The sequence below is a fragment of the Pimephales promelas genome, chromosome 7 (genome assembly GCF_988280905.1).
Source record: "Pimephales promelas chromosome 7, fPimPro1.hap1.1, whole genome shotgun sequence".
Classification (NCBI taxonomy): Eukaryota; Metazoa; Chordata; class Actinopteri; order Cypriniformes; family Leuciscidae; genus Pimephales; species Pimephales promelas.
Window position 1 is genome coordinate 39875353 of NC_142775.1, and position 13057 is coordinate 39888409.

At 39.4% G+C, this 13057-nt stretch overlaps 1 protein-coding gene across 3 annotated transcripts in view; it reads right to left on the bottom strand.

Moving 5' to 3' along the window:
- Positions 1–13057, bottom strand: part of dpp10 (dipeptidyl peptidase like 10) — a 70819-nt gene that overhangs the window by 41724 nt on the left and 16038 nt on the right. For 2 of the 3 annotated variants that reach the window (XM_039683415.2, XM_039683416.2), the window contains exon 2: positions 745–859. In XM_039683415.2, coding sequence (XP_039539349.2) covers positions 745–859 — 115 coding nt within the window. Of the gene's footprint in view, positions 1–744; positions 860–5738; positions 5758–13057 lie in introns of those variants that run through there. The other variant, XM_089133479.1, reaches the window with a different exon arrangement.

A 13057-nucleotide genomic window follows, 5' to 3' on the forward strand; every position in this document is an offset into this window, starting at 1 on the left:
TAATTTAATCATCAGACACTCAAAATAATAAGTTATCGCAACTAAATAAATTATTTAAGTTGATTTGACAAAAGAATAGGGCTGGGAAACGATCCAAAATAAAAGTTTGTGTTTACATAATATATGTGTGTGTAGTGTGTATAATTATTTTGTATATATAAACACACACACATACACATTTAAGAAATATTTGCATGTATATACTTTATATATATTTATACATAATTAATAATATACATAAATATAAATATTTTATATATTAATAACACATTTTTCTTAAATATATACATGCATATGTGTGGGTATTTATATATACAAAATAATTATACACACTACACACACATATATTATGTGAACACAAACTTTTATTTTGGATGCAATCGTTTGACAGCCCTAACATAAATTAACAGGCTTTTAAAATCATTTCTACAGGCTAAAAATGATTGTGCAAATAAATTATTTAAGTTGATTTGACAAAAGAAAAAATGTTGTGGTAACAAATCTTGAAAATATTTTTTTTACAGTGTAGAGGGAATTGGATACATGCAACGATATTTGTGTGTGTGTTGGTTTGAATGTCAGAGTGTGTTGTAAAAACATATGTGTGTGTGTAATATTGAGAGATCCTAAAAACTCAAAATAAAGTGTACCAAACGTTTCGAGATTCCAGATGTAAATGGAGCACTCCAATGAAAGATGATGATGATGATGAAGGTTAACTTCATCATTAGGGGTTTGCTGTACCTGGAGTGAGGAGGATCACAGACATGGTGATGAGAGAACACACCACCAGAATGACCAGCAGAGCGATCGCTATCCCCTTCCAGTTCCTCTGAGGTGGGCTCATGCCACCCAGATCCTTCAGGAAAGAGAAACGGACACGTTATTTCTTCATAAAACAGCAAAAAACAAAAAACAAAGTTGAGGGTTTAACGTCTAATAATGCTTTACTGAAGCTGTTAATAAGTTAATTTCAGAGTCTAAGGGGCTGTTTCCCAACACAGAACATTCCCATATGGTTATTTTTTGGGAACCAAACAAGTATGTTCTCTGTAGGCTATTTTTAGGTACTATTTTTATAACTTAAAGGGAGCGTTTCCATAAAGTTTCCTCTAACGATAAGGGAACGTTCTATTTACGTTCAGAAAACCAATAGGGAACGTTCTGGGAACCAAAAACGAACATTTCCAGAACGTAAAATTGTTAGCTGGGTTACACCTGGACACTTCATGCGTTTTCTTTGATGGGATAGCAATACGATCATGAAAAGGCCGGGTGTATATGCCCTCTGAAACACATTCGAGACGGATTTAAAGGAGTAGTTCACTTTTCAAAAAACTTTTGCTGATGATTTACTCACCCCCAAGTCATCCAAGATGTCCATGTCTTTCTTTCTCCAGTCGAATTTTGATAAACATTCCAGGATTTTTCTCCATATAATGGACTTCAATGGGAACCAAACGGTTCAAGGTCCAAAAGAGAGTTTCAGTGCAGCTTCAAAGGGCTTTAAACGACTCCAGACGATGAATTAGTGTCTTATCAAGCGAAATGATCGCTCATTTAAAAAATAAATACAAAAGTTTAAGTTTTATAAGCACAAATGCTCGCCTTGCTCTGTTCTGTGACGCACGTTCGCGACTCTCCTGTTCGAACTCATTCATCAAAATGAACAAATCTTTTTTCCGAGTCATTTCGTTATGATTTCTTTCGTTGAATGAACCAAATGACTTGAAAAAAGATTTGTTCATTTTGATGAACAGGAGAGTCACGAACAAACGCGTATCACAGAACAGAGCAAGGCGAGCATTTGAGCTTATAAAACTTAAACTTTGTTATTTATTTATTAAATGAAATGACTGCTCGTTTCACTAGAGAAGACCCTTATTCATCATCTGGAATCGTTTAAAGCCCTTTGAAGCAGCACTGAAACTGTCTTTTGGACCTTGAACCGTTTGGTCCCCATTGAAGTCCATTATATGGAGAAAAATCCTGGAATGTTTTCATCAAAAACCTTAATTTCTTTTCGACTGAAGAAAGAAAGACGTGGACATCTTGGATGACATGGGGCAGGGGCGTAGCCAGAATTTTATTTTTGGGGGGTCCCGTCTTTAAATGAGGGGGCAACATTATTTATATATATATCAAGTTGATCTTTCCGTGCTTTTTAAAAAAAGTGTAATATTGTACTTTGAGTTTGAGCGCCTGCCATTGTCACGGCATATTAACTCTCACGCAAAGATGAAGATGACAGCGTACGTTACGCGCAACACATTATATAAACAAATCAAGTTTGAAAATAAGCCGGATTTTACCGCGCAGCATTTTGATTGGTCAATCTATCAATCCTAATAAAACAACTTTTTTTTTTTTTTAAGCAATCAGAAATCTGAGGGGACCGGACATGTAAATGAGGGGGCCTAGGCCCACCCAGGCCCCCTCGTGGCTACGCCACTGACATGGGGGTGAGTAAATTATCAGCAAAAGTATTATAAAAGTGAACTACTCCTTTAAGGAATCAAAAAGATCTAGACAAAATATATATATATATGGACAAATGTGGGCACAGAGGACTTAGGTGTGATCCTAATTTTTATTTATTATAAATGTTATATCACTGTCTTCGATAAAGTTTTGTCTATCCATTTCTGGTGTTTTTTTTAATTTTGGGAGTATTTTGGAATTCATTTACTTTAAAAAGTACCATATTTTCAATGTAAATTATGCTTATTTTTATGTTGTTGTTTTTTTTTTTAACTACATTAAAATATCATTCCAATAAGTTCTTAGAGCTAAAACCTAAAGATGAAGTGACTTTGCTGTTATTTTGGCTTATTTTAGAATGCTCTAATTACAGTTTTTCCCATTCATTTCATTTCATTTCTATAGGTGCCCATTTTTGACCCAAATACAAGATTAAGTAGTTTTTTTCACCCACTTAACATTGTAGAATTGAGTCAAAAAAAAATTTGTGTGTGTTCAGGAGGCAAACTTAGGAAAAGTAGCCAAGTCTTGTATCGCTCAGAAGTATTTTTTAAAAATAAATCAAAACTATTTTGCCCACATTTGTCCAGAATACAGTTTTAGGGATAAACAAACACAAGTACACTAGTATAAAAAAAAACCATGAGAGGTCCAGTTCCTCATGCAGGCCGTGAGGGTCTACTGTGAGTGAAGATCCAGAGCGCCTATAGGGACTTCACTACATCACCTCCTCGTTGAGAGAGTAACATTTTCTCTACACCCCAAAATTAAGGACGCATTTGAGCTATGATTAACTTCTACATAATGCCTCTCAATTGCATATTGCTGCTTTGTGTTCTGCAATGCGAATTATGAGGGGTCGTTTAGTCAGTCCTACATATACCAACCCGCATGGACATTTCAGAATGTAGATAGATCACATGGGTGGTGTTGCAATTAATAAATGAATTGATTTTGTATGTTTCACCTGACTGGGGATGACTAATAATTATCAAACTCGATACCCGGCCATACGTCTTCAGTCAGGGATAAATCGCTCTCATAAACCATTTAAACACTGCAAACATCAATTAACAGACTCATGCAAAGACTTCAAGGTTTTAATTCTCCACCATCTGTGATTCAAGCTTGTTATTTTGATGAGGGAAGGGTTTCAAACAGATTTGAAGAATGATTTGGCATTAATCTAACAAAATATCAAACGTTGGGTGTGAGCGTCTGTACACGTGTTTAAAGACAGAGCGAGAGCGTGCGCCTCTATTTTTAGCGAGGCAACACGTGTTTGACCTCGCTGAGGGCACATTTAGGACGGTCAAAGGGACGCACAGATTCACCCAATCATCAATCATCTCGTAAACGAGCGCTTCATGTCACCTGCATTCCCTCACACACCATGAAACACCATAATCGATAGCGCTTTGACCGCTCAAAATCCATAAATGCAATAAACTGCAAGTCCACATAAGCAAATGTCATTGTGCAAGATGTTTCTAACCTGAAAGGTCTGGACAACGTCAGAATTATCTGGAAACCTCCAGAATCTATTGCAACTAGGGTGGGTAAAAATGTCCAATAGGAGTCATGATTTCATTTCATTTCATTTCATTTATTTTTCTATTCTCTTTTCATGGTAATGCAACACGAAATACCACAAGAACAATTTAACAAATCCAACCAAAACAAAGTACATTCCATGACAAAAAAGAACAAGAGTAGGATGAAGAAAAACATCTTATAAGCTCCTTATAAACAAGATTCACTAATTAGATGACCTCACCAACAAATGACAATGACAAACAACAGAAAACTTAAAGGAAAATATATATATATATATATATATATATATATATATATATATATATATATATATACTATACATGCATATTCACATACATACGACAAGCCCAAATCAAATATAATCTACCTTCAATTATAACACATTTTTCTCTCTTTGTCTATTATTATTATTATCTATTAATACTAATTCTGCTTACATGATACTAAATAAACAAAACCAACAAAGATAAAATAATGACAGATCCAACAACCAAAATAGCAACGAAAGCATAATTATTGTAATAATTCTATTAGTTTTCACATTCTTCTTTATAGACTTTAACCCTTGTGCTGCATTAGATTTTTAACACTGTTGAGTGCATTAAGGACCAAAAATGGCCACATATTAAACATTGCCTAAAATATTATATATTATTATTATTTTCCACTTTTACCAAGTTAAATCTTTTAATCAGCATAAGTCCTCATCATAACTACCAAAAATGTATTCAATTTCAGGATTTTAACCCTTTAATTACCAGTTTTGTTTGCGAAACCATCGCGTTAGACAGCGCGTTAGAGACCAAAAATGGCCACCTATTGAACATTGCCTATTGCCTAAAATAAGGTGCATTTCCACCCATAGGGAATAAATATGTAGTGACGTCATCTGGTGGAATACACTATTTAATGCAAATATAATGCTTTTGCTTCAAAATGAAAGGATGTTTGAGCAAAAATCATGTTTCATGTATTACTGACAGCCTCAGATTTAAACAACGTTTTAATGGGTTTCAATAGGCCATTTTTGGTCTTTATGGTGCTGAGTGTTACTATTTGATCTACACAGTGTGTGTTATACATATTTTGCAAAATGGGATCACATTTTTTACATGTATCCAAAAAATCACACTTTTGTCAAATTTCATACCATTTGCATTAAAACAGCCAAAATGGTCAAAGAAATTAAACTGCAAAAGACCAAAAATGTCCCTAATGCAGCATAAGGGTTAAGTATTTTTTGTTTATAATTATTTTTAAATTGGGTTTAAAAGATAGCAATATATATCATGATATACACGGTAAATCAACAAAACCTTTGTGACGGGGCGCATAGCTATCGTCACGGCAGCGATACGCTGCCTATTCTTGTACACAAAGACTGTGTGTAAATGTGATCCGTATGTTTGTCTAGCACGTTAAGGTTTTTTGTTCATCTTTATACTGTCATAAATTTGCGGTTAATCTAGCCTTTCATAACAAAAACTCATATATCCCGTAGCTTTTGGTGTGCACATCTTTAACAGCTAATACTGCGGTGATTTAAATGCTATAGCTACTTCTATCAATACATATCTTCCTGTTTTCAAGAAAAGTATGTCATTTAAATCACAGTTATATGCAGTTACAATAATCACACAATACATGTTTTCAATAGGTATCTGTTTATTTAGTTTAAGAGAAACATTGTGCTCACATACCATCTTTGTTGTACTCGCGTCTCTGGTTTGTTTGAGTAAAGGAAAATGTGCCGCTATTGTGGGGTTTAAATGACGCTGACTTCCGGGTCAAGAGAAAAATGACCCGGAGTTTGAGTTTAATTAATTCGTAGCTGTTAATGTGACTTTTTGCTTGCCAATTGTCAGCTGAAGCTGTAGAAGTAACATTCTGTAATTTTCTAGTTTTATAGAGGTTGTATTTCATGCCGTTTTTAAGCATTTATGCTGTTGTCATCTGAGTCACCCCTGTATCATAATCATGTGTTGGTATGTTCCAATTCCATGGGTGAACTCAGGTCTATAAAGGCTAGTATTTTCATTCTGTTAGGAGAGCTTGGGGTGAAAGGACATAAGTCTGTCCTTGCTCTATTATATTGACTTGTGTTAAGGTCAATGTTTGAACTGGTGTAAAAGTGTTTTTTTTTTCTTTTCTTTTATGTATTTATTTTGACTCTCATGTCAATTTACTTTGTTTATTTAAAAGTATTTTTTTTCTTGCTTTTCATTGGCCTTAATTATGGATAAATAAAAACCCCATCTATGCAAACTCATCTAACTTCTCCTGAGTGCTACATCTGCTCATGACCATTCAGTCATGACTACTACCCATAACAACCTTCCATTAAAGTTATACATGAATTTTGAACAATACCAGTTCTTTTTTTTTTATCCACTTTAAATGACTATTAGGGGTGTAACGATCCCTCAGGTCACGATTCAATACATTTCACGATCCTGAACTTGCGAAACTCCAAGAGATGGTAAAATATTAAAGATTAAAATGCTAAATTGTATATTACGTTGTGTGTGTATTGTGTAAATGAATACTCTTTGTGCTGAAACCCAAAGCACAGGACGATAGAGAGACCAGGATAACAATATTCATGATTCTGAAGCTGAAAATACACAATTATTTTAGACGAATATGATTTCACTCTGACTAGATGTAATTAAAATTATGTAGGCCTTGTTTTACTGGTAACCTCAGACATTTGGCATTATCAGGACACAAATATTGCCTCAGCGCATCATTATATTCAACAGTAGCTTAATGTAGTACTGACACTATAACTATGTAAACGTGATTTTTTTTTTTCTCACGTGGTAAATTTTATTTTGGGTGAACTAAACGCAATACATATCGTCACTATTCACTTTTTTTGTATTGCGATATATTGTGACAAGATGTATTGTTATCGACACCCCTATTGATTACTGTAGTTATTTTTACTTTAAACAAGATTATATTAACATCAACCACTGAAACTTTACTATTCTTGCAACCAATTTAATCATCACAAAAACTAATTTCAGTCATACTAACGTAAGTTATAGAAGACTATTGTATTTTCAAATAGTGTGCGGAGATGTAGGCAAATATGACACACACACAATTTAGCGGGACTGCTCTATTTACTTCGTCTTCTTAACGTCATTGCACATAACACCGGAACATCCGGAACATAAGTACACCGTGCATCATGGGAAATGTAGTCACATAAAGCATTGCACAATATACAACATCTCCTCCCCTCTTACTCTTTGAGGTCTAACACAAGATTACAAATTAAACTGTAATATCAGTAGTCAGAAATTTTGAAATTCAACTCTCTTAGGACTCTTCTTTTTTTTATATATATATATAACATTCAACTTTGTTGTTTCTTATATACAACTAATTCCCTGGGAGTGAGGGTAGACTACCTCAAACCCTAGCTGACCCTAAGGGGATTATTCTGCCCCGAGCAATAAGGGTAGCTTCCAACTAAGAATAATCCAAGAACCGCTGGGGCGGGTGTCGCTCCCTAACTGGGTATCGGAGCCCTGTTTGGCTCCCACTTTCTGCCGATACAACAGGTGATGCCGGTTCCTTTACTGATGGACAATTTGCGGTCTTGGTAGGCTCAGTGGTTAGTACTTCAGGAGCTGACGTACTGTTACTAATTTGGTCAGTGACATCCGTAACTTCGGAAACATTTGGAACTGCGTTTGCTCCCTTGAGCAACTGATCACTGTGTCTCCTCCAAGACAAATCTCCAGCAGTTTTGACTTTATATGAAACTGGACCTGTCTGGGCCTCCACCGTAGCTGGAACCCACTTCGGACCACCGCCATAGTTCCGTGCCAGCACTGGTGAGCCTATCGAGAAGGTTCTGTCCTTGGCTCGCAGATTCCGTCGCTGTACCTGATTCCTCTGTTGTCTTAAGACAGTTTCTTTGAGTGTTGCTGGTTTGAGCAGCTCCAAGCTTGTCCTGAGCTCTCTATTGAACAACAGAGACGCTGGTGACACTTTAGTGGTTGCGTGCGGAGTACTGCGATAGCACAACAAAAAGCTATGCAGCCGTTGATGGAATGTTCCCTGTCCGAGTGAAGCTTTCAAAGCATGTTTCAAGGTTTGGACAAACCTTTCTGCTAAACCATTTGTTGCCGGATGGTAAGGTGATGATGTGATATGCTGCACCCCATTTGCTTGTAGGAATGTGCCCATCTCGTGAGATGTAAATTGAGGGCCATTATCTGAGACGAGCTGCACCGGAGGTCCAAATCTACTGAAAATTTCTCCCAGTTTCTCAATTGTCTTTTCAGCTGATGTAGATTTCATGATAGCCACCTCCGGCCACTTACTGTGTGCATCCACGACCACCAGCAGCATTTTGTCCTCCACTGGGCCTGCAAAATCAACATGAATGCGCTGCCATGGTTTCTCTGGATATTCCCATGGGTGCAGCGGAGCCAGTTGGGGTACATTGCGTATGCGCTGGCATGACGTACATGTTCTTGCCTTTTCCTCAATTTGGCCATCTACTCCTGGCCACCAGAAGTAACTCCTGGCAATTTCTTTCATTCGAACCATTCCACAGTGTCCCACATGCAGCTGTTTTAGCACTTGCTTGCGCAGAGCAGAGGGAATGATCACTCTCCTACCCCACAGCAAACATCCTGACTGCACTGAAAGTTCATGGCGTCGAGAGACATACGGTTTAAACTCCAGGTCATCGGTCTCACCTTTTCCTGTCATTGCGATGTCCATGACTTTCGACAGAACAGGGTCATTGCGTGTGCTCTTACGGACTTGTACAGCTGTTACTGGGGCCCTTTCCACCTGGCTGAAGTAGAAAATTTCTGCAACTTGTGCCTCCTTCATTCTGTCAGCGAGAGGCAATCTAGACAGACCATCCACATTTCCATGCAATTCCGCCTTCCGATACTTGATGTCATAGGTGTGACCCAGTGGAGATTTCTTTAAGACTGCAAGGGAAGCTCAGCTTCCCCTATAATGTCAAACAAATAATGATCAAATGTGTACTATTATGTTAACATTTTAATGAGTAAAAATGCGTTAGAACACGGTAATCTCGAAGACGAGTTCGTTCAGAATAAGCAACAAATAGCAGGTCGGCTGACTTGATCTCCTTCTCATGCAGCGCCTCCTGTAGCGCGTCACAGTGCATGCGTTTTCCTATGGCATTTCCCCGTTGAAGCTCGGCGTCCATTGACTTCAATAGGGCTGCTTTGAACAGTTTTTTTCAGTGCTGTTAAACTAGACGGTCATTGGATAAATGCTGCGATTATGTCCCGCCCACGGACGCCGGGCGTCTCTGGGGTTAATAGGGAAGTGGGCTGGCCTGGCGTCCGGGCGTCCGCGTGATGATTGGAGGATTGCATCTCCTTTTGATTGACAGTGATTTCACCCAATAAAAAAATCGCGGAAGCTAGTTCAAAGACTTCGTGCTCAGTCTCGTCGCGAATTTTGTGTGTATTTTACTCGAAAGACGAACTACTGTAACATATTTCTTAGTATTTGCAATTTTCATCAGATATTTCACAGTTCAACCTAATTCCCACATTTCTTCCGTCGATGTCAGGTGTCTTGTTACATGTGCGGGCGTGGTGTTTGAATCATGGCACATCTGTTTGGTTTCACTTTTGTGTTGGGATTCGGACATGCATTCTCCGCGTGTTTGTTTTCGGTTGTGAGTGCACAGGATGACCTTATGGTCGTACTCATGCGTAACGTTAGCGTTCTGTCTTGTCGTGTTCGCTCTGTTCAGTGTGTTGTGTATTGTGTGGCACATGGTTTATGTTTACATCGGCCGCGTGCTTTCATGTCATGTTTTGTCTTGTGCTGTGTAGCACACAGCTTGTGTTTTAAACTAGCTGTGTGCTTTCATGTTGTCATGTTCTGTGTGAACACGTGTCTTATGAGTGTTCTCATCGTTCTTCAGGTCTCATTTTGGGTGAGCACAATTGCTTTTTAATTTGTTTTATTGGTCATGTGTTTTTGTCATGTTTGGTATGAGCACATGGCTTGTGCTTGTCATGTGTTTGTTGTGCCATATGTGCTTTCCGGTCATTGTGACTCCCATCTTGTTTCCTGATTATTAGTTATTTTGCCCCACCTGTCCTCCCTCGTTACCTGCCTTTTTTGCTCCCAATTTATTCCCCTTGTTTGTTTTTTGTTTGTTTTTATCAATAAAATAAAGCCCATCAACTTTGCATCGAGTCCTCGCTCTTTTCACCATCCCCACACCTGACAGTCGAGTTTAAAAAAAAAAAAAGAAGTAAAAAGAGCTTCCCCTCTTTGAAAGACCAGCAGCCGCCACTGGTGTGAGCGGATAACAACAAAGCCCATCTTTGCATCCTACTAGCAGCCAGAGACGGAATGCCATGGTGTGGGCCAAAAATTGCAGTGAGTGGGCGATGATCGGTCAACAATGTGAACTTCCTTCCAAAAACATACTGGTAAAACTTACGAACTCCAAACACAATGCTCAACGCTTCTCGCTCAATCTGAGCATAGTTTGCTTCTGCCTTACTCAGACTCCTGGAAGCGAATGCGATCGGCCTCTCTTGACCATTTGGCATGATGTGGGACAAGACAGCTCCCACACCATATGGAGAAGCATCGCAGGCCAGTTGAATGGGAAGAGCAGGGTCAAAATAAGTGAGGGCATTTGACTTTAAGAGTGTCTCCTTTGCTCTTTTGAAAGCCTCCTGGCATTCAGAGGTCCACCTCCAATTTTTCTCGTGACACAACAACTTGTGAAGTGGTTTCAGCAGCGTAGCGATGTTTGGAATGAACCGCCCATAATAATTTAGTAAACCGAGGAAAGACCGCAACTGGCTTACATTTTCGGGCTCTGGAGCATCCACAATGGCCTTAACCTTGGATGGAGATGTATGCAAACCAGAGGCATCAATGACATGGCCTAAGTACTCGACTGCAACCTGGAAAAATTCACATTTGTCCTTGCGCACCCTCAATCCGTATTCTTTCAGTCTCTCCAGGGTAGCATCCAGGTGTTGTAAGTGCGACTCTTCATCAGTGCCAGTCACTAGGATGTCGTCTAAGTAACACACCACGCCTTTAAGGCCCGCCAAAATCTGATCCATCGCTCGCTGAAAAACAGATGGGGCCGAAGTAATTCCAAATGGTAACCGCTTGTACCGAAATAGGCCTTTGTGGGTGTTGATGGTGAGAAGTTCTCTGGACTGTTCCTCAACATGCATCTGCAGGTATGCTTGGTTGAGGTCGATTTTGCTGAATTTTTGCCCAGCAAAAGATATCATTAATGTGAGGCAAGGGGTATTGTTCTGCTGATAACACCGGATTTACAGTGACTTTAAAATCTCCACAGATCCTTATGCCTCCATCTTTCTTTAGAACTGGAACAATGGGTGTTGCCCACTTACTCACGCTGACTGGTTCCAGCACCCCTTCCTTCATGAGTTCCGCTAAGCTTGCCTCTACCTTGGGTTTTAGCGCATATGGAAGGGGCCGGGCTTTTAGAAATTTTGCGGCTCTACAGTCAATTTCACCTGGATGTCCTTCATGCTGCCCAACTCCTGCTTGAACACATCAGAGTGTTTCCGGAGAATCCCTTCAAGATCCAGCGTTTTAGGTGTCATCATGTGTATGGCCGCCCAGTCCACCTTGAGTTGCTCCAGCCAAGAACGTCCCATCAACGAAGGATAATCACCCAAGACCACATACAATGGCAGTTTTTTCTTTTTCCCGTTGAGTTCAACTGTTACCTGCGTGAGTCCTTTCATAGTTACCGCTTCCCCAGTGTACGTCTTAAGAACCACATCAGGTGGTGCGAGTGGCAGGTGGCTCAGTATTTCGCTGTATACCTTATCCGACACGAGCGACACAGCAGCACCCGTGTCAATCTCCATTTTCACAGGCTGTCCTTCCAGCAGCGCGGTGACCTTATAAGCCTTGGTTCCACCAGCAACAGTGAGCACATGCAACGGAAATTCCTCATCCGATGTGTCAGTAACATCTTTGTTTTCCTGCTCCACTGAAAACACGCGTTGCTTTTGTTTCTTTCTGTATACTGGTTTCTGCTGCATTTTTTCCTTCTTTCCTGTTTTATTTTTACACGCACGCTCAATGTGTCCTTTTTTCTTGCAGCTGCGGCACTCCACATCTTTAAACCAGCATGAAACGGGTGAGTGTCCCGTCTTGCCACAGCGAAAACATGGCCCTTTATTTTCATTTTGTTTTTCGGTCTCCATCTTATACACTTTACTGTTTGAGCTCAGTTGTTGTGCTTCCTTCGCAGCCAATTCCATTGACACACTCAGCTCTATTGCTCTTTGTAGTGTCAAGTTGCTCTCTGTTAACAGTCTTTTTTTGTATTCCCTCACAACGGAGTCCGCAGACTAATCTGTCCCGAAGTGTGTCATTTAGCACTTCACCAAATTCGCAGTGTTCAGCTAATTTTTTTAGCACCGCTACGAACATTGTCACGGTTTCTCCTTCCAGCTGATTCCGTCTGTGAAAACGAAACCGCTCCGCAATTACTAAGGGCTTTGGAGAGAAATGTGCTTTAAGAGTGGCCACTATTTGATCATACGTTTTCTCTCCCGGTTTTTCTGGCTGCAGGAGGTTACGCAGTAGTGCATATGTCTTTGGGCCCATCACACTTAAAAAAGTGGGTACAGCTTTCTCATCAGCGATAGCATTAGCTGCTACAAAGTACTCAAATCTTTCTGTGTAAGAGCTCCACTGCTCACTACTCTCATCAAAAGGACCAATGTTGCCAAGAATTGTTGCCATTTTGTAACGTTCTCTGTCAGTTTCAAATAATTCAGAATCGTTGTTGTTCTTCCCCCTCTTCAGTCACAACGTGGATTAGCAGCAGGCTCGTATCATTTCTCATTTTCGAGCGATCTCGCCGTCAATCCACTTCCTTCCCGCATTTAAAACACACACGCGGATTTACGAGCTCCTCGTCGCCAATTTATTGTATTTTCAAATAGTGTGCGGAGATGTAGGCAAATATGACACACAC